General features: G+C 51.3%; 6 protein-coding genes and 1 non-coding gene across 7 annotated transcripts; 5 read left to right on the top strand and 2 right to left on the bottom strand.

Moving 5' to 3' along the window:
- Window positions 1–1,421: 1,421 nt before the first annotated feature.
- Window positions 1,422–2,733, top strand: B0H65DRAFT_558407 (uncharacterized protein; the record flags this gene model as incomplete). Its single annotated transcript, XM_062830100.1, has 4 exons — window positions 1,422–1,547; window positions 1,607–2,014; window positions 2,095–2,188; window positions 2,297–2,733. The coding sequence occupies 4 exons, from the start codon at window positions 1,422–1,424 to the stop codon at window positions 2,644–2,646; spliced, it is 978 nt and encodes a 325-aa protein (XP_062682137.1). The 3' UTR covers window positions 2,647–2,733.
- A 2,143-nt stretch (window positions 2,734–4,876) lies between these two features.
- On the top strand, window positions 4,877–6,410 carry B0H65DRAFT_525512 (uncharacterized protein; the record flags this gene model as incomplete). Its single annotated transcript, XM_062828834.1, has 4 exons — window positions 4,877–5,110; window positions 5,229–5,642; window positions 5,716–5,819; window positions 5,930–6,410. Exons 1-4 carry the CDS (start codon window positions 4,928–4,930, stop codon window positions 6,408–6,410), a joined length of 1,182 nt encoding a protein of 393 aa, XP_062682138.1. The 5' UTR covers window positions 4,877–4,927.
- Window positions 6,411–7,850: 1,440 nt separating this feature from the next.
- Window positions 7,851–9,045, top strand: B0H65DRAFT_574539 (uncharacterized protein; the record flags this gene model as incomplete). Its single annotated transcript, XM_062830583.1, has 4 exons — window positions 7,851–7,997; window positions 8,106–8,486; window positions 8,575–8,675; window positions 8,751–9,045. 4 exons carry the CDS (start codon window positions 7,851–7,853, stop codon window positions 9,043–9,045), a joined length of 924 nt encoding a protein of 307 aa, XP_062682139.1.
- A 1,170-nt stretch (window positions 9,046–10,215) lies between these two features.
- B0H65DRAFT_427193 (uncharacterized protein) lies at window positions 10,216–11,529 on the top strand (the record flags this gene model as incomplete). Its single annotated transcript, XM_062824672.1, has 4 exons — window positions 10,216–10,362; window positions 10,433–10,816; window positions 10,875–10,975; window positions 11,031–11,529. The coding sequence occupies 4 exons, from the start codon at window positions 10,216–10,218 to the stop codon at window positions 11,527–11,529; spliced, it is 1,131 nt and encodes a 376-aa protein (XP_062682140.1).
- A 690-nt stretch (window positions 11,530–12,219) lies between these two features.
- B0H65DRAFT_466931 (cytochrome P450) lies at window positions 12,220–14,528 on the bottom strand. Its single transcript, XM_062826882.1, has 6 exons — window positions 14,094–14,528; window positions 13,901–14,035; window positions 13,487–13,835; window positions 12,993–13,418; window positions 12,681–12,926; window positions 12,220–12,616 (listed from the first exon to the last, which is right to left on the bottom strand). The coding sequence occupies exons 1-6, from the start codon at window positions 14,338–14,340 to the stop codon at window positions 12,451–12,453; spliced, it is 1,569 nt and encodes a 522-aa protein (XP_062682141.1). The 5' UTR covers window positions 14,341–14,528; the 3' UTR covers window positions 12,220–12,450.
- Window positions 14,529–16,693: 2,165 nt separating this feature from the next.
- B0H65DRAFT_t249 lies at window positions 16,694–16,764 on the top strand. Its single transcript has one exon. It is a non-coding gene; the product is annotated as a tRNA-Gly (tRNA).
- Window positions 16,765–17,517: 753 nt separating this feature from the next.
- Window positions 17,518–19,335, bottom strand: B0H65DRAFT_574543 (amidase signature domain-containing protein; the record flags this gene model as incomplete). The annotated part of the gene is given in 2 exon segments (XM_062830584.1): window positions 17,518–18,486; window positions 18,501–19,335. The coding sequence occupies 2 exon segments, from the start codon at window positions 19,242–19,244 to the stop codon at window positions 17,518–17,520; spliced, it is 1,713 nt and encodes a 570-aa protein (XP_062682142.1). The 5' UTR covers window positions 19,245–19,335.
- Window positions 19,336–19,337: the final 2 nt, after the last annotated feature.

A 19,337-nucleotide genomic window follows, 5' to 3' on the forward strand; every position in this document is an offset into this window, starting at 1 on the left:
CGCAATACCGCGTTGATGTTTGCCATTTCCAGCCAATGGTTGACCTATCGAACCTGTCAGCAGTCAAGCCACCCGACTTAGCTAGCACATGGTCACCTGCGGCTTGTATCTATCTATATCCGAGGCGTCAGCAGCGAACAAGCTGAAGCATTGGCCCATTGTCAAGTTTGCCATTGTGATTTTTGTGCTCCAGAATGGCAGTTGGCCAGGCGACCCTACCAGCCCACCAGCCTTACTCATCTGCCCCTAGCACAACGGCGGACGTTGCATTTCGTACCGTTGATGCGCACCGCAATTAACTGAAACACCAGAGCTTCTTAGTGGACGGGCGCCAACGATTAGCGCCTACCGGGTCAATAATCCGGGCAGCCGGTCAGGAACACGATCATGCAGAATCTGACCTACCTCTCAAGGGCAAGATCGGATGAAAACAACAAAATGGAAAAAAAGGGGGCGAAAAAAGTTGAAAGGGCTCGATCGTGAGCCGAACGGAGGACGTAAAGCCAACTGGAAAGGAGTAGAAGGGCCTTATTTGCGTAGCCGGAAGACGCCAGCTAGCAGTACTACTCGGGGGCCTAACGCCTCGGCTCCTGGCCGCCCGCAGGCAGTCTAGAGCAAACGCGGATCACCGCCAGGGTTTCACAGGCGATTCCCCGAGCCCCGGGTGTTTAGCAGTGTTGCGCACCACACCGCTCGGCCACTGTCCCTTTCTGGAGGAGGTGTTGAAATTCCGTCCCGTTCCAACAGCTTATATGATTCCACCAATAACACAATTATCGTGTTTTGCATACACCGCGCCGTGCGGCGCGGTTGAATATCGGTCACATGGAGTCAGAAGTGCTCTTTCTCTCAAACGCTGCACTTTGCGCAGTCCTGCGATGAATGTGTCTTCTTGCGACGTATCTTTCATGGTTCGGCTTTCTTGGACAACAGGCAATTTCCTAGTCTAGTTGTCTAGGTGATCATCAATCGTGTTCTCCGTTAGTGACGGCATACTCTCAGTTCCTGGATACCACATTCTTTTACCAGTCCCAACAAGTGTCTGGCATTATATGGCGATCTCGGAGAGATATCCGGTCCCTTAAACCTGCGGGATCGGGACCGAACACAAGCAAACATAAACTCCGAGGCGCCTCATCGAATGTTGCAATAGGGGACGGTAAAATCCGTAGGGCTGCCTCATCGTGACATCTGTCAGCTAGCACATCGCGACGGGATCGAAATGTGGGAAAATCGAGATTGAAAATGAGATGCACAACGTCGTTAAGTATCCCGTTCTTCCGTCTGGGTCTCCGGTTGGGATTCCCATGTTGTTTCACGAGCATTCCATTTCAACTTCCCCTTCGCTGAACCGCAAGAAACATGCAGCCTGAGGCCCAGCGCACGGAGGAGCCGTCCTCAATGGGTAACACCGCGGTGCCATGATGTTTGGCAGCTTGATCACCTACCAGTTGCTTGCATTGTTCTTTGTTTGTCTCCGGTTCTATGGCAAGCGCATCGCGAAGGCTCCGTGGTATGTAGACGATTACGTGCTGATTTTCTCCTGGGTAAGGCTTCATCTTTTCCGTCATGATGACAAGAATAGCTGGGGACTAACAGGGAGCAGTTTCTCGAACTCGCATACGTCTTCCTCGTCCTCTGGCTGGCAGGGTATGCCGGCAAAGGTGTCCCCTTCGAATATCTCGTCACGAAAGATCTCAACTACCTCAAGGACAAGCTGCCGACGTTGCTCCGGCTGACGCCGGTCATGGCCATGCTTGGAACCGTGGGAACCGTAGCCCCCAAGCTGTCTTTTCTTCTCACCCTCCTGCGGCTCGTCATCAAACCGTGTCAGAGGCTGGCGCTCTGGGTGTCAATTACGCTTAGCACCGTTACGGCCATCCCTCTGATCTTCCTTCCCTTCTTCGTTTGCGGGTTGGGATATTTCCCGAGTCTTGGGCAGAGTACTGTCTGTATAAGTCCGAAGATTGTGTTTGGGTATACCGGGTTTGCTTGTGCCATTCAGATTTTCATGGTAAGTAGTAGTTCATCCTCGGCTAGGTAGCATCTTCGCATCATGAGTGAGTATCTACTAATTGAGGCCTACACTTTCAGGATCTCACCCTCTCAATATTCCCTCCAATGGTAGTCTGGGGACTTAACATGAACACTCACCAAAAACTCACCATCAGCTTCGCCATGAGCTTTGGTTTCATGTATGTTATCCCCCTCCCCCCTCCATCATTGAACCGCTTCGTGCCTGGACATCTCAGAGCCAACCTCTAACACCACCACCCTCACAGCGCCGCAATTATAGGCATAGCAAAAACAGCTCTGTGCTCCCAACTCCGAGGCACCACCAACCCATACAAAATAGCAGTGGTCCTCGTTCTCTCCCAGGCAGAAGTCAGCGCCTCTATCATTGCCGCCTGCGTTCCGTTCTGTCGACCGCTGGTGAAAAAGCTTACTACCAGGGAAGCTAGCAAGGAGTCAAATGGGTCTGATGGTAGTACACCACCATGCAGGTCGGTGGCTATGGGAGGGTTGGCGGGGTGTTATCGGAAGGCAGCGGGGCATAGGAGGCTTGGAAGCTTGGGCGAGTCCGAGTCCGATGGGAAGCGGGATGGGGATTGTGCGGGGGGTTATGGGCCGGAGATGGCGGTATAAGAAAAGGGTTAGGAAAAGGGAAGATAAAATGGGCATTTGGGATAGAATACCATTGTAGATCATACAGGGTTATAAAAGATGTGGTTCTTAGAAGAAACCGGGGCAAGAATTTACAAGTGAAAAAAAAAACCCGTCTTTTGTGCCCCAGGGGCACTGATTCGTCGCCCACCCATAGGGCTGTTAGTGGGTCGCTGGGGCAGCTCATGCCTGCCCCTGGAACTGCCCTAGCTGCCCGTTCCCAGCCCGGGCGCCTATTGCGCCTATTCCAGGCACTGTATTCCATTCTTCCAGCAGCCCCAGTTAGCTTCGACACCTGGCAGCTGCACTCTCCCGTCGCGGGGTCTGCCGCTTCGCTTGCACTTTCCATCAACAACTCCAAAAGAGACAGAAGACACTCAGGAATATCAACACCACGCTCGCGATTTGTTGTTTAGATGCTCCCGTTCATTACTTTGGAACAATCAGTCCACAGCATGGCACCTGTCGTTGATCCAAAACTCGTCCCTGTGAGGCGACAAAGCGGATGCAAACACGGTTAGTCAAACAGGCAAATCTTCTGAACCTAGAGAAACTTTTCACGTCGCTAACAGAACACCGCAGTCCTCTCTCTGTTGCCTCGCAGATCCAGCACGCCATCATACTTGCTCGGGTCCATCCAAACATCTCCCGAGTCCTATATTGAGCCGCCATGACCGATAGATTCTCCTACAACTTCACCGCTACACCGCTACACCGTTCCAGTCGTCCCTCGCACCTGGGCAGCCGGCACGTCAACGCCGTCGATTCTCGAGCAATTGAATCGAATCGAACTCCAAGACGAGGAAGATGGGAAAGCAACGCAAAACTGGAATGATGGAAAGACATGATCGGCAGAATATATCGCGGAGATACACTAGTAGCTGTGCGCTTACTCTACGGGACCGAAACGGAAATCTTGATGACAAGCAGGTTGGCAGGCAGGACAGGTCGACTGACATCTACTGGACCGGTATTTCCCGCGCGATTAGAGTCTTTCCGAACTGCGCGTAAGGCCGGCGAGCTGGAATCGTTACCAAGGTGTGTGTTGTTTGCTAACCACAGCCGATTGGTAGCCATTCAGCGAGAAGTCAGCCACCTGCCTGAATTAGCACATGTTTGCCTGTTGCTTGTGTACATACATACACGAACCAGCCCTCTTTTCTCTTTCGGTTCGAATCTTTAAGTTGGGAACCAATTGGATCATGGAAAGTGCTTTCTTGGCTTCCTTCAGGAGGGTTCATGAAGGGGGAAAACGCCATAAATAAACTTCACGGGAGTTCCCAGGCTCTCAAAAGCTCTGGATCCCAAGGCTTATCGAGAACGCCTGACGAGCGGGAAAGCACACCGGTCAACCTCAACCATTCTTGTTTCGACAGCCTTTTCTCTCCTGTGCTTGCTGGTGTACATTCCGCATAAGCGTCGCCCCCCGAAATGCCCAGCAGACTTTCGGCCCTGTTCAAGGCCCATTCGACTTCGAGGCAGGTTGGGAAGGGTACCGTACCGAAGGTACCTGAGGGTTGTTGAAGTTACATTTCAAACCGTTGATGTGCACCGCAATCAAATCGAAGCTACCGAGGACCGCATCGAATCAGTAAAGATGTGCCGGCTAGCGCGCACCGGGAATACGCAAACGGGGCCCGTCTTCATGAGTAGTTCATGAAGGCTGCCCGACCTACCTTTAAACGGCTAGTAACCTACTATTTTCAACCCCTGTGTGGGCAAACAAGCGCGTGTGAACGATGTTGAGGACACGAACCAGACGATTCGGCACTTCAAGCTCGAAAATAGTCACAACGCGACATCAGATGCCTTCCTCGAGTGGCTGGGAGCACTCAGTCGTCTGACTCTTGTTTCCTCGTATTTATTTTACATGTTCCGTTTATGAATCAAGAATCACGACCTCCAAGGCGTCACAGCGAGATGCTCTGGCCCCCACCAGCCAAGTGGCGATGACCTCGATGTGTTTATAGGCAGTTTGCCTGCTAAATCCCATCAAATGCAAGCCCACAAGCCCAGAACACTTGACAGACTCAACATGCAATTAATGCGATTGGAATAGACATCGTGCACTTGACCGCTCGCTCACGTAGGAGGCTTGAAGGGTACGCAAAAAATGAAAATACAGAGCTGAATCGCAGACGCGTTGCGCAGCGCCTAGCAGCGTAAGTTGACTCAAGTGAAGTATAATGCTCTTCGATCGCTGTTCTTAGGTGTTCTATCTATCCATCCTATTCTCTGCGTCAAAACCGAACCAGAGGCAGAGATGGACCCTCAGCCGACGAGCAAGCCACCCCCGCGGGGCAAAAGTGCTGTGCCATTGATGTATGGCAGCTTCATCACCTACCAGTTGCTTGCGCTTGTCTTCATATGTCTCCGATTCTACTGCAAACGCATGGTGAGGGCCAAATGGTACTATCTGGAGGACTTTATGCTGATGGGGTCTTGGGTGAGTACTTACTAAGTCTCCTTTCTCTCCTGCACCATTGCTTTGTCTTTGGTCTCCCCCATTTATTGTTCTCTGAAGTGTCAAGAAAAGCCATGCACTAACCCAAAAAAAAAAACAGATCCTCGAACTAGTCTACATATCCCTAGCCCTCTGGCTCACCGGCTACGGCTACGCCGTCCCCATTATGGACATCCTCGCCAAAGACCCGAACTACCTAAACACCAAACTACCCACCCTCCTGCGGTGGTCACCGCCCGTTCTCTTCTTCGGCGTTTGGAGCACCGCTCTGTGCAAGATCTCCTTTGGCCTGACCCTCCTGCGACTCGTGGAAAACGTGGAAATATGGCAGACTGTGGCGCTTTGGTTCTTGCTTGTGACGACTACGGTTTTTACGCTCGTCATGAGCGTGATTATGTTCTTCCAGTGCATGTTTAGCGGGTTTGCGAGTCCGATTGTGAGTCAGGGGGTTTGTATTGGGGCGAAGGTTGTTTATCATTATACGACCTTTCAGTGTGTTTATCAGGCTTTTATAGTCAGTAACTGGTTCTCGGGCTAATCGTCATATCGTGTTAAAACACAGAACACTAACGGGATGTTTCCTCCAGGATTTTGCCCTAGCAGCTGCCCCCACAATAGTAATCTGGAGAACCAACATCGGCAACAAGCGGCAAAGGTTGATAATCATCTCTGCCATGAGCCTAGGTTTTATGTAAGTCACCTACCTTACCTCTCCTCCCCAGTAACCCGCCATCTACCTAGCTCCAAGCGCCACCTCCCCATGTCACACCCACCCGCTAACCTCACCTTTTTATCTTTCAGTGCCGGCGCCATAGGCATAGCAAAAACAGTCGTAAACGCCAAAGTCCAAGAAAACGGGGACACCTACGGCATCGGCGTAGTCCTAGTATTATCTCAAGCCGAAGTAAGCGCGGCAATCATAGCTGCTTGCGTTCCCTTTTGTCGACCGCTGGTGCGCAAGTTCGCTGCTTCCAAGGAACAACACGGAGATGAGGAGGCTGGGAGTGGGAGCCCGGAGCCGGCGGAAGGGAGGGGGACTATTGGAGGAGGGGGAGGAAGAGGAAGAGGAGGAGGAGGAGGGAATAGGAAAATGCCTGGTGAGTCGCTGCTTAGAAGTGAGGGGGAGTGTGATGTTGAAGGAGAGGGTGAGTCGGGCGATGATGATGCGGTTGCGGGTTTGGATGGGGATGGGGATAGAGGTGGTGAGAGTGGTTCGCGGGAGGGAAATGGGGGAAGTGACAAGAAGCAAGGGGTGGTTTTTGTGCATGCTGCGAACAGATAGTTTGGAGTGTTTTAAGATACCGAAGCTTGGAGGTTCTAGTGTTGCAGGAAGTTAAGTTTATTCGCTTGCCGGGCGAGTCCGGCGAGTCCGGTTTAGGGCCAAGTCCCCGGCCCGGAAGCCCCACATCGGTGGCTCGGTGCGGACCCGGAGAGGACATGAATTCGTGAAAAAATAATCTTTTGCACTAACCCAACCTCACCTCGGCAAACTCTGGCGCAGATTAATGCGAAGAATGCCGCGATGTAAATTTCCCGCGAAAAAAAATGCTGAGTGTGCGGAGATATTCGGTTCAGTTGCGAAGTATGCGCAGCGGTGTGAAATCGTGATTCAGCGTCGTGAAGTCCGACTCCCGAAAACATCCAGACGAAATTGCGGAGCAAAAGTCGAAGCTGAAGAAGCTTTTCCCCCGGCTTTCAAGTACCTACCTCTACCTGCCTCTTCTCGCCGTCAAGAAAACGATTAGTGACTGATCAAGCTCAACCCCCGAGCCTGTCTGTCGTGCCTGCCACGCGCCGGATCTCACCGTCCCTTGTGCACCGTCGCACAACAGACATGCTGTGCAAACGTTGCGATACGGTTACCGCATCAACTCTCGAAATTGAAGTTCGGTGTCGTGCAGAAGACGCAGGGTTGAAGGTCTGCCAGATGCGTTTGGCGGTTGTCGAAGAGCATGTACGTGGTTGTCGGACACCTTTAACCCTGCATTCCCCAACTTCAATTTCCAGAGATTATACGGTAGGCCGCACTCAACCTGAGATCTTGCACGACAGAAGCCGGGGAGACTGTCGTACATACGTAACGGCGCACCCGCGCCATTTGTGCATCCACTGGCATCCTGCAACCTGCCTGGCTCTGCTTCAAGCAAAGCCCGGGCCGTACCTGGGTACCGGCGCCGAGACTGGGGCGGTTCTGGCGGTATAAGCGGCGAGCAAACATCGAGACAGTTTGGACGGGAGGAGCCCGTGGGAAGAGGGGGGTGTGGAATGCGGTGAGCAGCGGATTACAGCGTATTGGAGAGAGCTAGAGACTTGGGTTAGTTACCCCTTCATTACAAGCCGTAACTTTGCGCAACTTTGCAATTGAGCAGGAACGGAAAGTCGCGATAGTTGCGATAGTTGCGAAAGTTGCCCCGGCTCGCAGAAAGTTTGCAAGCAGCAATTGGAAGCAAATAGCTACCCCTAGGGAAGTAGAGGTAAGGGACGAAAGATTAAGACATGGATGGATATATGCGCTTTAGGAGTTTGGAGATCTTGAGGGTTTCGAGATGGGGGTTAAAGTACAGCTGGTCTTCCTCTTCTGTCGGTTGGTTTGGTTTGAGATGTGAGCAAGCCGCTTACACTTTTGTTTCTTCTTGTTTTCTTTTGATACAAACCTCCACCGTTTTTTTACCGACCTTACCTAGATAATCAGAGCTGTTGACTACGGTAGAAGCTGCAAAAAATGACGGACTCAAACGTCCCCATGATTTTCGGTCTTATGATCGTGTTTGAAGTGCTGGCGACGGCTTGCATGTGTCTCCGGTTTTGTTCGAAGCGGGTTACTCATGCGAGGTGGTTTCCGGACGATTATTTTCTTATTCTTTCTTGGGTATGTCTGTATTTGTTTGCTCTCTGTGACGCATCTGGCCCCTTTTCGTTCTCGAACAGGATTGCCTGGAGGAGGAAGTGAGGCTGACTGAAACTACCTCTATTCTAGGTGGTTGGAACAATAGCCATCGGTATTGCGCTCTGGATGACCCGTTATGGACTTGGCCATCGTCGGGAGTGGATCACAACTCTGCACATGGGAGAACAGTTGAAGCATTACGGTCCAGCAACGACATTTGCCAGTTTTACCGCCCGCTGGATCTCGATGCTGTCCTTCTTCGTTACTCTTCTTCGACTCGTTTCCAAAGCATGGAAAAAGGCCATTCTCTGGTTCTTCATGACAAGCTGTGTTGTCTCATACTTCGCTGCCACCATTCTTCAGTCGTTTTACGTGTGCGGAGTGTCGGATCTAGTGTCGAAGGATCGTTGCGTCCCAGAACACTATGTCAATGCATACGCTTTGTATGTCAGCATTTATGGCTCGATTGTCGTAAGTTTTGTTCACCATCTTTCCCTGCAATGTGAAAAGACAATGTGAATATTACCACCATACCATGTTGCTGACATCCAAGATTCAGGATTTCACATTCACCCTCGTCCCGACAATAGTCATCTGGCGGTTGCAGATGAGGCCTCTGGAGAAAGTGGCCATTGCCTGTGCAATGAGTACTGGTATATTGTCAGTCACAGCCTATCCGGTAACTTGATCCGTAGGGTCAGGGGAGAGTATTGCTGACATGGTCTCGTCTGTCAGGGCTGGAATAGTGTCAATTGTCAAAATCGTCAAGAACCATGAGCTCCTGTACGAGGACAACAGAGATCCTTTCACAGCAGGTGTAGTTTCAACTTTGGCATCCGTGGAGGTTAGCTGCACCATCACTGCCACTTCCATCCCATTCTTCCGCCCCTTGATTCGCAGAATCACCGGCAAGGACAGCAGTTACCACTCTGGCGGGGGTGTAGTCAGCAAGCAACAAGAAGCTGGCAATGGTGTCTCGGTCCTTGAGGTTGGGACAGGTCAACAAGGCCCGAATTACTTCGGACGTTGAATTGGACACGGTGCTGGCGGCTGATGTCGAAGTTCAGAAGATCGTATCATGATATATATATACATTAGAGGTGGAAGTCAGGGTTGGACAGGAGTACCTAATCGGTTGATCAGCGGGCGTTGAAGACTTAATAATATTATTGGAGCGGAATTGTTTTTACTTCTTCCGCGCATGGTGTACTGTGGTATACTGCCGCTTTCCCCAACGCTTCTGAGGCAACCGCAATGTCCGAAGAAGTCCGGTCAAGACCGCCAGGCGGGGTGTGTGTGTTCCAAGACCCAATGATTGCCGTGGCGTCTATCCCTTGCGCCATCTTAGGCGACCGCGCAATCGCTTCGCTCGATTTCCAGGAATTTGGTTAGAGTTTGCTGTGACGGGTGTGTGATCAATTTGTCTGCTCGGCTGGTGTGGCGCATCTGGCCTCGCTTCAAGATGCTTTGCGTGTGTTTCTGGAAGTTTTTTTAAGCGAAGAATGGGAATCCGGCAAAGTGGCGTTGTGGGCCAAGACAAAATGTTGAAAAGATGCTGTACTGTGTAGGCTGTCGTTCTTTGTTTGCTATGCCCACCACCTAATCGCATCAGGCTAACGCGTCGCCGCTCACTGCCGCTCAATGGACACTTTGTTGCTCTTGTGGCTTGGAGATTATGCAAGCCCACGGCATTCGTTCTTCATGAGAAGGTCGCAATCCGGCCAACGGGCGGCCGTTTTTTGCGCCACAAGGCCCGGTTCGTTGGCGTTTCCTTTGTCCTCGGTTCCAGTCCCCGAGCAAATCCGAGTCCTGTCCTCCACATTCGACGGTTGCGGGCGTTCGTGAGTTGCATACAATCGGTTTCTTCAACATTGTGACAGGTCCGACGACAAGTAAAATATGACAGCCCCCCCTTCTATCAGGTAAAGGCAAGAGAGGCTGGACTGGCTTGGCCCGATCTTCAACTTGTTGCGGGCGGTAGCAAACAAGAATTAGCTTCATTGTAGCGGAATTTGCCAGACGCATTGATGGAATAATAACAGCGTGGAGATGGGTAGGGCTGCTTTACTGACCTTGGTTATAAAGATGGCGGTACTCATTGTTCTCGTCACCCTTGATCTCCTGGAAACATCAGTGTTCAACGACATTTGTCTTCCCCGGCAAAACCAGACTCATCGCAGAGGCAACGAGAACTTCAAAGATGTCCAAGACCATGGTACCGGCGATGTTCGCCACCACGATCCCCTTCCTCATATTATCTATTGTCTTTATATGCCTGAGGTTTTACTCCAAGCGCCTCAAACACGCAAAATTCTTCATAGACGACTATGTGTTGATCGTTTCTTGGGTATGTCATCACTCTGCCATCTTCTTGTCATGGTGTTAGAACGGTAGTACTAACACTCGTCATTTTGAAGGTGCTTGTGGTTATTCAAACCTCCATAATACTTTGGTCAACGCAATATGGGCTGGGAATTCCTCCTGCTAAGCTCGACATAAAAAAGGTTCCAACCTTGATCTCGTGGACGCCGACCGCACTGTTCGTGGCTCTAAGCGCAGCAGCCCTTTCAAAACTGTCCTTTTTCATCACCTTGATCCGAGTCTGTTCGAAGCGATGGCAGAAAGTCATTCTTTGGGTGGTGGCGATTCACTCCACTATCTTGGTGATGGGCACATCCGTCCTGGGATATGTCGATTGCAATTTCTATCGGGCAAAGGACCCCCAGCATAATCACAACTGCGTCCCCGAGAGGGTCGGTAAGATCTTGGCTCTCACCGTCTTAATCCACGGGGCTGTCGTTGTAAGTACATTCCGCCCGTGGATATGCAAGCTCTTCAAACTGATAGGAAGTGTCCCAGGCATTCTGTTTATCCTTCGTACCCGCCTTGTTGCTCTGGAACTTGGAAATGAAGAAGCGTGAAAAGATCGGTCTCATCAGTGCTATGAGCCTGGGACTTTTGTAGGTGACAGGTGGCCTGCTCACGTCGTATGCTGTTGCTAACAACTGCGTTTAGTTCCAGTATCCTAGCAGCGCTGAAGACAAAGGACCATTGGGAGGCTGTTTTTGGGCATTCTGGAATGCCTGATACGTATATCCTAGGACGCGAGGCGCTGTTTGGGATCACGGAGGTATGCATGACAATCATAGCCGCCTGTATTCCTTTCTTGCGTCCGTTACTGCACAAGATCATGTACGGTAACAGGTCCGATATGCCCTTGGCGCTGAAGACCTTGGCTGGAGATAGTAAAGGTACCTCTAGCATGGGGCACCCGCACACTCGGCTCGGAAGCTCAAGCAACTCTGCGAAACATGGCACTCGGGAGGACGACGCTGTTGCAATCCTCGAGGCTGAAAGTGTTCCAGAACATGACAGCCAGGACGCAGAGTCGAACGGGTCAGGAACCATTGTGCGAAAGACTCACGTGAGCATACAATATAATCCCAGAGAGGTACACGAGGAGGAATGTCGAGGTCATTATCACGCTGGTGTATTTGGGCCAGGTGAACACTGATATCCGAGGCAGTCGCGGGTGCTTGAGTTCAAGGAGGTCAATGTATGTATCACCATCTTTCAGGCCCTGTTGCTAGCGGTTGGCCGCTGAAGTTGCGAAGGAAGACGGCTGTCTGAAACATGATTAGGAGGATTAAGAGTCCAAATGTTCTTTTCATCCTTTCTTGTGAGTCCCACATGGCCCCCAACTCGTCTTTTAGTTGACTCACATGCTTTTCAAGATCTTCGTTCTGGCCTTGTCAAAGTGCTTCCAACATGTGACCACGAGCGGCAGTTCGTCGTCTGGGATAATGTTAGCGCATGTCTTGAATCTGTCTGTTATAAAATTCCGAGCATACCTTCACCATACTGGGCACCTCTGTCCAACTAATCCATCAGTCATCCTCTTTGTGCGGTCAAACAGGGTAAGAAGTCTTCAGGGACTGGGCGACCTAGCTGACTAAGACGGCACCCTATGCGTTTTAGCCAATGGCAGGCAAGAGCAGTCGTCTTCCAGTTACAGTGGAGTGCAGGAACAGTTGCCCTGGCTACCAGAGATAGGTACCGATGTCTACCTACAGTGGGCACACTACTAGATTACCGAGGCTACTAACAACAGCAATCACTAAAGGCCTGAGGTTGCACCTTTTCAACTTACTGATACATTTTGTGCCACATCGTTGCCTCTTTAAGGAAAATCGCAATACTCTAGCTGACTTCATTTATTACCTTAATGTAAGGAATTTCTTTGACAAGCAGTTTTGCTTTCCTTTATTTGTTTCAAGGGCTCACAGTGCGGAGTGACTAAAGCAACATTCCAGCGTTTTCCACGAGGAAGGTTTATGTTAGTACGCCTTCCCTAACTGAGCTGGCCGTGCACCATGTCACTAACATCTGCCCCGGCATCACCAGCGCCGGGAAGTTCTTCCTCCTCCATCCATCTTCAACGAACCATGACCCGAACACCCAAACTATCCAACTTCGGCAGCGGCACAACAAAATCATGAACATGCTTCACATCACTCTCGTCCGTCTCGAATAGCTCCATACCCAGTCCGTTGGGTCGAAAGAGCACCGCTAGAACCAGACTGATCTCCGCCATGGAGAGACTACACAACAAGTCAGCAAAAGGCGCCTCTCGATCCCACCAAAAACTCAACGGGTATCACTTACTTTTGACCAAGGCAACTTCTCGACCCCTTAGTAAAGGGCACATAGCTTCTCTGCATCGCCTTCGTGTCCTCAGCCAGCCACCGCTCCGGGACGAACTGGTCTGGATCCCGGTACACCTCCGGGTTGCTATGCATCAAGTAGGCGCTCATGCCCACCGGAGTACCAGGCGGGATCGTGTAATCCTTGTACTGGATGGCCACATCGGGCGAGACGCGCGGCAGGCGTCTCATGAAGCCGTAGCTGAGTCTGTTTCCCTTGTCCGTCAGTTCTGTTTGCTAACACACACGAGTTTTTTTTTTGTAGGAAACCTACCGCAAAGCCTCCTTGATCACTGCCTGCAAATAAGGCAATCTCTCCAGCTCGGTCCAAGTGGGAACAACCTCGGGCCACGCAGCCATAACATGTCGCAACTCGTCCGCGAGACGGGCTTTGATATCTGGGCGGGAGAGGATGTAGTAGGATACGAAGCTGAGGGTTCGCCCGGTGCTGATCGTTCCGCCGAGGAAGATAAGCTTCGCTTCTCGTACCAGCCGTTCTTCTGTTTTGTCAGCAGGTGAGAGGTTACTCTGCGCTAGTGCACGGAAGAGTGTGATATGCTCCGAGCTGGCGTCCTTGGACAGGTGCTGTTTGGTTACGGCTTTGTGGATCTGCGTTCTTGTTCGTTCGTCGTATTTGTTGGCTATGTGTCCTTGCGGGAAGAGCCAAAGCAGCAAGCGCTGCGGCATGTACCCAAGGGCGCTATCATCGGTCAGCCTGGAAAAGCGACCACGAGAGGTTCTTGACGGCCAAGCAGCCAACCAACTCACCTCAAAGCCTTTGGAAACTTGGTCAAGATTGGCGCGTTCCTGATCAACCCCAGCATCCCATCATACCACTCGGGTCCAAAATCCGGTTGATCGAGGAACCCATCACCAGGCTCAAGGTCGTCGGTGCATATCCTCTCGATGCAGTCCGCTGAAAAGGCCGAGAAAGCGCGGTCCAGCCGAACAGCTTTCCCTTGGCCCCTGTACCCACGGATACGGGACTCCAAGAAGAGAGCCTTGTCGGTAAGCATGGGCCAGTATCGAGTGTTAATAGCCATGCGGGAAAAGAAGGGGTCGAAAGGCTTTCGTCGCTGGCGATGTAGGTCGTGGTCGATGGTCATGAAGTGGTTAACTGGGTGGGACACGGTCAGCATTTAACCCTTCCCTCGAACGTCCGACGTGTTCCGGGAAGCTCACCATCAGTGTCATCGGTACACCCCTGAAACAGTGGCCAGAAGTTGGTCCGCCGTTTGCTGCTTCCCACATAAAGCTCGTTGTAGTACTCCGGGTCATGGATCGACAGTTCATGAGGATTGATGCGCACTATCGGCCCTAAGTTCACCAACTCGTTAGTGCTGACTTTGGTTTTGGGCTTGCGACGCTTCCTCACCAAACTCCTTATGCATCTTCTCTATCTCAAAGATGTACTGCCCCCCATACCGTAACTCGTAGTAGAACTCGTACCAAGTGGTGACAACAGCCATTTTTCTTCCTGGGAACTTGGCCAAGGGGTGGAAATACAGTCGATAGATTGCGAGACTGGTGATGTACAGCAGCCATGTCGTAATGACAAGCAAAGCTGCTGTCCCGGGACTGAGAGTAGCAGCACGGGAGCTGGCCCAGTTGAGGACTGCCATTGTGGTTGGAGGATTTCTGTGTGTTTGGATGACGTTCCCGTTTCAAGCTCAAAGGTGCAAGAAAGCAGTGAGTGCTCGTCTACCTTATAGCAACCCAGAAGCTTCATCATACCAAAAACCATGGCGTAAGTTTACCCAATTCTAAGTGGCTTGGACTTCAATCACCGAATCTTCCAAGATATCCGAGCAGTGGGGTCTGGAAAAAGACCGACACAATGGAACAGCGCAACCGCCGTCATGATGAAACATTATCGATATTCTGGGCAGCTGACATGATGCTGGGACCCTTTGATCTAGGCTTCAACGGCCAGAAGAGGGCTAGTCAGTATGCGGCTGAAGCCTGCGCCGTCGGATGGTGATGGTTGGATGTAGATGGATCTGTGAAGTTACGGCGCCCTCCTAATGTCAAAACCCTTGCTCTCTTGTCCACGAGTCGAACAACAACGACGAGGTACAGTAGCCAGACCGCTGGCATTAACACAACGCATCATGCAGAGATTACAAGGGTTGTTATAGGTTCCATCATCGATGTTCCTGCATGTTTGCTACAGCACTCGCCTGAATTCAGCGAATTACAGGCAGGTACAGCCGATAACGTTGGCGGCTTGAAGCCACAAACCTAAGGTACCCTTCGACTTTTCTCCCATCCTTTGACATGTGAACGGCTTGCAGTAGGGCGCTAACATCATTCCGATATCTTTTCAGCTCGGACTTAACGTCACTAGCGTGGAAAAAGACGAGAAAAGGAAAAATACTACCCCTGAACAGATAGATGTTCTAGATCTCCGGCAGTGATTCCTAGCTCAATCAGACTATTTATATATGGGATCAGAGCATGGGATTATTCTAGACCTTGGGAGATTACAGGCTAGCGTTAGGTAGACACTGTTTGGAGAAAGATCCTTTGAGGCTGTCGGTCGTAGGGCGTGTTCCAAATTTCGATGGCTGATCCGCCAGTTGATCCAGTTGTTGATCCGAGTACAAAGCCTAAATCTGCAGCTCGAATGTACCCTCTGCCAAGGCCATGCCAAGGCCTTGGCACTACCAGGGTGGAATTTTTCTTTCGTGAACTCCAACAAAGGGTTCATTTGGGAATGACCAAAACGAGCTCAATTTTGAAGCCATTCACAAATGGAGACATCCATCTGGTTGCTGAAAAGCCGTTCTATAAAATGATATAGCGTGCACTATCGTAGGACGATTTTGAACGATTTTGAACGATTTTGAACGGTGGTCCCAATAACGGTCCTACGATAGTGCACGCTATATTATCTTATAGAGCGGCTTTTCAGCATCCAGATAGATGTCTCCATTCGTAAATAGCTTCAAAATTGAACTCGTTTTGGTAGTTTTCGTTATCTCTTTTAGTCGGATCAATGGCAAACCCTCCAAAAAAGCTAAGATTCTCAGCTTTTTTGGATCAACGGGCCTTGGCACTTTTCGTTCCCTTTTAGGAAGTTACAAGGCCTCATACAGGCTGAAAAGCCACGTACAAGGGGGCCTGTCTAGCGTGGTACGTGCCAAGGTCCCTGAACGTCTTCTTTAAGCCATATACGGTATAATCAACTACATATTTACTACATATCAACCGCAGGGGTCGATTTGTATGGGCTCTGGATCAACGTTGGAAATTTGGAACGCGCCCGTAATGTGCGTTAGCGGAGGGTGGTATTGAGAGGGATTGAGAGGCAACATCGAGAACATGACATCTTCCAAACACCGCGCAAGTTACTTTGACGGCAGTTGCAGTTCAAGGATAACTCAAAACCCACGTAAGGCGGAGATAGCGGCACAGGGCGGACTCAGCCGGCACAATCGTGCGACAATGCTAATGCCGACATCCTTCGGCAATAGTTCAAGTTACACATGAAACCCCCAATTGATGGCTCTAGAATAGAATTGGAAGTGAAGATAAGCTTTTCTTTTGTGCGACAATAAGAAAGTAAGCGAGGGTGACATCCGCATAAGCCACGTTGGGCAAGCGCCGCTCCGCCGCATCGAGTGTTATCTGACAGACAGGAGCTGAGTATCCAGCAAATGCGATTGGTCCAGGTTACCTTGGTTGGTGATGGTGATGTTGGTCGGGACTTGAAAATTGCTGGAAGAACGATGAATATGGAATTTGGGAAAGTCCGTCGGAATAGCTAGAAGGGTAAGAAAAACAACGGATGTTATCTTGTACGGTTTTTTGTGTGAGACGGGCGAAGAAGAAGAAGTGATGGCGAACTTTTAAAACATTGACTGTGCTTGAAGTACATAGTGAGCACAACACCATTGCACAGAAAACAGTAAACACAAAGAACTAGGTAGGTAAGCACCTGTTATGATTAAAATATTTCATCAACACCACAAAGCGCCAGTGGTTTAGTGGTAAAATCCATCGTTGCCATCGATGGGCCCCGCGTTCGATTCGCGGCTGGCGCAGTGATTTCTCTTTTTGCATTTTGTTCATGCATTATTTTTTTTTTTTGGATGTGATCCGTCAGCCCTGCAGGGGTTGTAACAACAGGCCATGGCTTCCACTTAATCGACAACATTATTCGTCTGCCATGTGAAGTACCCGTCAAGGTTAAAACCCTGTTGAATCTACGCAAGAGGACGAAGGGTAAATAAAGGTGCATATGAGAAAGGAAAGAAACCCACCGTGCCTATTCGTGGTGGTTTTTTTTAACCCTGACGAGTTAGTCCGATTGCTGATCACTTTACAAGCACCCCTTACTGTCATCGCCTATCTTCCACTCTGAAGTTTTTCGGCAAGTTCTCCTGCTGTCGACTTGATCCTACTGTTGCCGGTACCGTTGCTTAAGCGGGCTGAGACATGATAAGGGTTTCGGGAAAAGGTGGAATGGATAGTCGGGCTGTGACGAGCAAGACTTGTGTGTATGGAGCTACGATGAAATTGGTTGGATCACGTTGATTTCGAGGACTGTCTGCTTTTGAACAAAGCTATAAGCGAACAATGTCATGCCTCAAAGTCTGGGACCTCAGCTGTGTGACCGTGACGTACCTTGACTTCGGTGAGAGGACTTTGATGAAGATGTAGTCAACCGACAGGTTGGGGATGTTTGGGCTTAGAAATCCCTAACTCCATCTTCTTACATGAGACTTGACTCGCTTGATGATGCTGATGATTCAAACAAATATGGCAAGGAAAGGGGAAAAAGAGAGACAAATTGTTTAATCGGAACCCTCGTAGACGTTGTAGACGGGAATGTTCCTCTTGAGGAAATCTCTCCACTGGGGAAGGGTGCGCTTGTAAGGGGTGTTGGTGGACTTTTGGAGGTCCTCAATGGCAGAACCCCACTTGACGAGCTCGGGCTCACCGTAGGCAGTCTGCATGATGCCGAGACCGATGCCCATGCCGCTGGCGGAGTGGGTACCGGCCGGAAGGGTGATCATAGGGTAGCCGGCCTGAGCAGCAATCTGGGGAGCCTGAGCGACATCAGGAGGAACAAGGAGACCGGAGATCTTCTTGCCCTTGTAGGTAAGAGCGTCATCGATGCCGTTGCGGGTGGAGCACTGGGTGAAGTTGAGGGCCTGGTAGTAGGTCTCATCCTTGATACCCTTGGTGGCGAGGGAAGCGAGGAAGCCATCCTGACCGGAGTAGAAGGCGGGGTGACCAAGGGGCCAGGGGTGGCCACCCTCGGTGCCATCGTTGTCGTAGTTGAACTGGACGATATCCTCGAGAGAGCGGATGTTGGTGTTCTCGAGCTCGGAGAGGTAAGTCTTGATGTTGTTGTAGAAGTCAACCTTGACGACGGTGTACTCGGACTCGTTGGGGTAGCCGCGGCTGGTGCCATAGTCCCAGTCCCAGCCGTAGGGGCTGACGATTCTCTCGTAGTCGGTAATCTCGGTGCCGTTGATGATGGTGGCGCCAGCATCCTCGATGAGCTTGATAAGGGCGGTCAACTGGCGAACCTGCTCAGGGTCGGCGTAGCGCCAGAAGCTGTTCCAGGGAATGCCGAAGACGGCGTCCTTGAGGGCAGCCTTGGTGGTGAGGTAGGATGCGTAGCCGTGCTCGGGGGTCTTGCCGTCCTGGGCAAGGGTGTACTCGTCGCGCTGATCAAGGCCGTAGATGGCATCAAGAGCATAGACAGCATCACGGACGGTACGACCGAAAGTACCGACGGTATCTTGGTGTTCGCTCTCGGGGATCCGACGGTGGGCTTGAAGCCGACAATGTTGTTGCGCATAGCAGGGTTGATGACGGAGCCGTCGGTCTCGGTGCCTAGGGAGAAGGCGATGGTGTTGGCAGCGACACCAACGGCGCTACCGGAGGAGGAACCACCAGGGTTGACGGTCAGGTTGTAAGCAGAGCGGCACTGGCCACCGCGGGCAGAGTAACCCTCGGAGTAGTTGTTGCTGCGCATATCGGCCCACTCGGAGAGGGTAGTCTTACCGAAGAGAACGGCACCGGCCTCACGGAGCTTGGCGACAACGTGGGCATCACGGGGGACAAGGCTGCCGAGAAGAGCCCACGAGCCAGCAGTGGTCTCGAGCTGATCCTTGGTGGCAATGTTGTCCTTGACGGTGAAGGGGATACCATGGAGAGGACCGCGGACCTTGGCGGCGGCACGCTCAGCGTCCATCTGAGCAGCGATGGACAGGGCATCAGGGTTGTACTGGAGGAGGGAGTTGATGTAGAGATCGGTCTGGAAAGTACGGCGAACATAGCAACCGACAAGCTGGACCGAGGTGAGGGTGCCATTGTTCATGGCAGCCTGCATATCATCGATGGTGGCCTCCTCGAGCTTGAAGCTGCCGCAGGGAAGGACAGGGAAGAGGATGTTGCTGAGCGCGCTCTCCTCCTTGAGCTTGAGGAGCTTGATGTCCTCGGTGGAAGGGGTCGGGAGGGCAGCGCCCAGGCACATGCCAATCGCCGTGGCGGCGGCTAGCCAAGTCATGTGTCGATGGTTGATGTGTAAACAAACAACTGAAGAAAAGAAATCATGTTGTCTTATCTTGAGAATTCGTCATCGAAGCGATGGAGGGAAGCG

The sequence above is a fragment of the Neurospora tetraspora genome (genome assembly GCF_033439725.1).
Source record: "Neurospora tetraspora strain CBS 560.94 chromosome Unknown B0H65scaffold_4, whole genome shotgun sequence".
Taxonomy (NCBI): domain Eukaryota; kingdom Fungi; phylum Ascomycota; class Sordariomycetes; order Sordariales; family Sordariaceae; genus Neurospora; species Neurospora tetraspora.

Bases quoted from the DNA above. Each gene is read 5' to 3' on its own strand.
- B0H65DRAFT_466931 (XM_062826882.1), bottom strand. From the start codon at position 14,340: ATGGCAGTCCTCAACTGGGCCAGCTCCCGTGCTGCTACTCTCAGTCCC. The intron at 14,036-14,093 runs GTGAGGAAGCGT...TGGTGAACTTAG, and splicing joins GAAGATGCATAAGGAGTTTG to GGCCGATAGTGCGCATCAAT. The intron at 13,419-13,486 runs GTGAGTTGGTTG...GACCGATGATAG, and splicing joins AAGTTTCCAAAGGCTTTGAG to CGCCCTTGGGTACATGCCGC.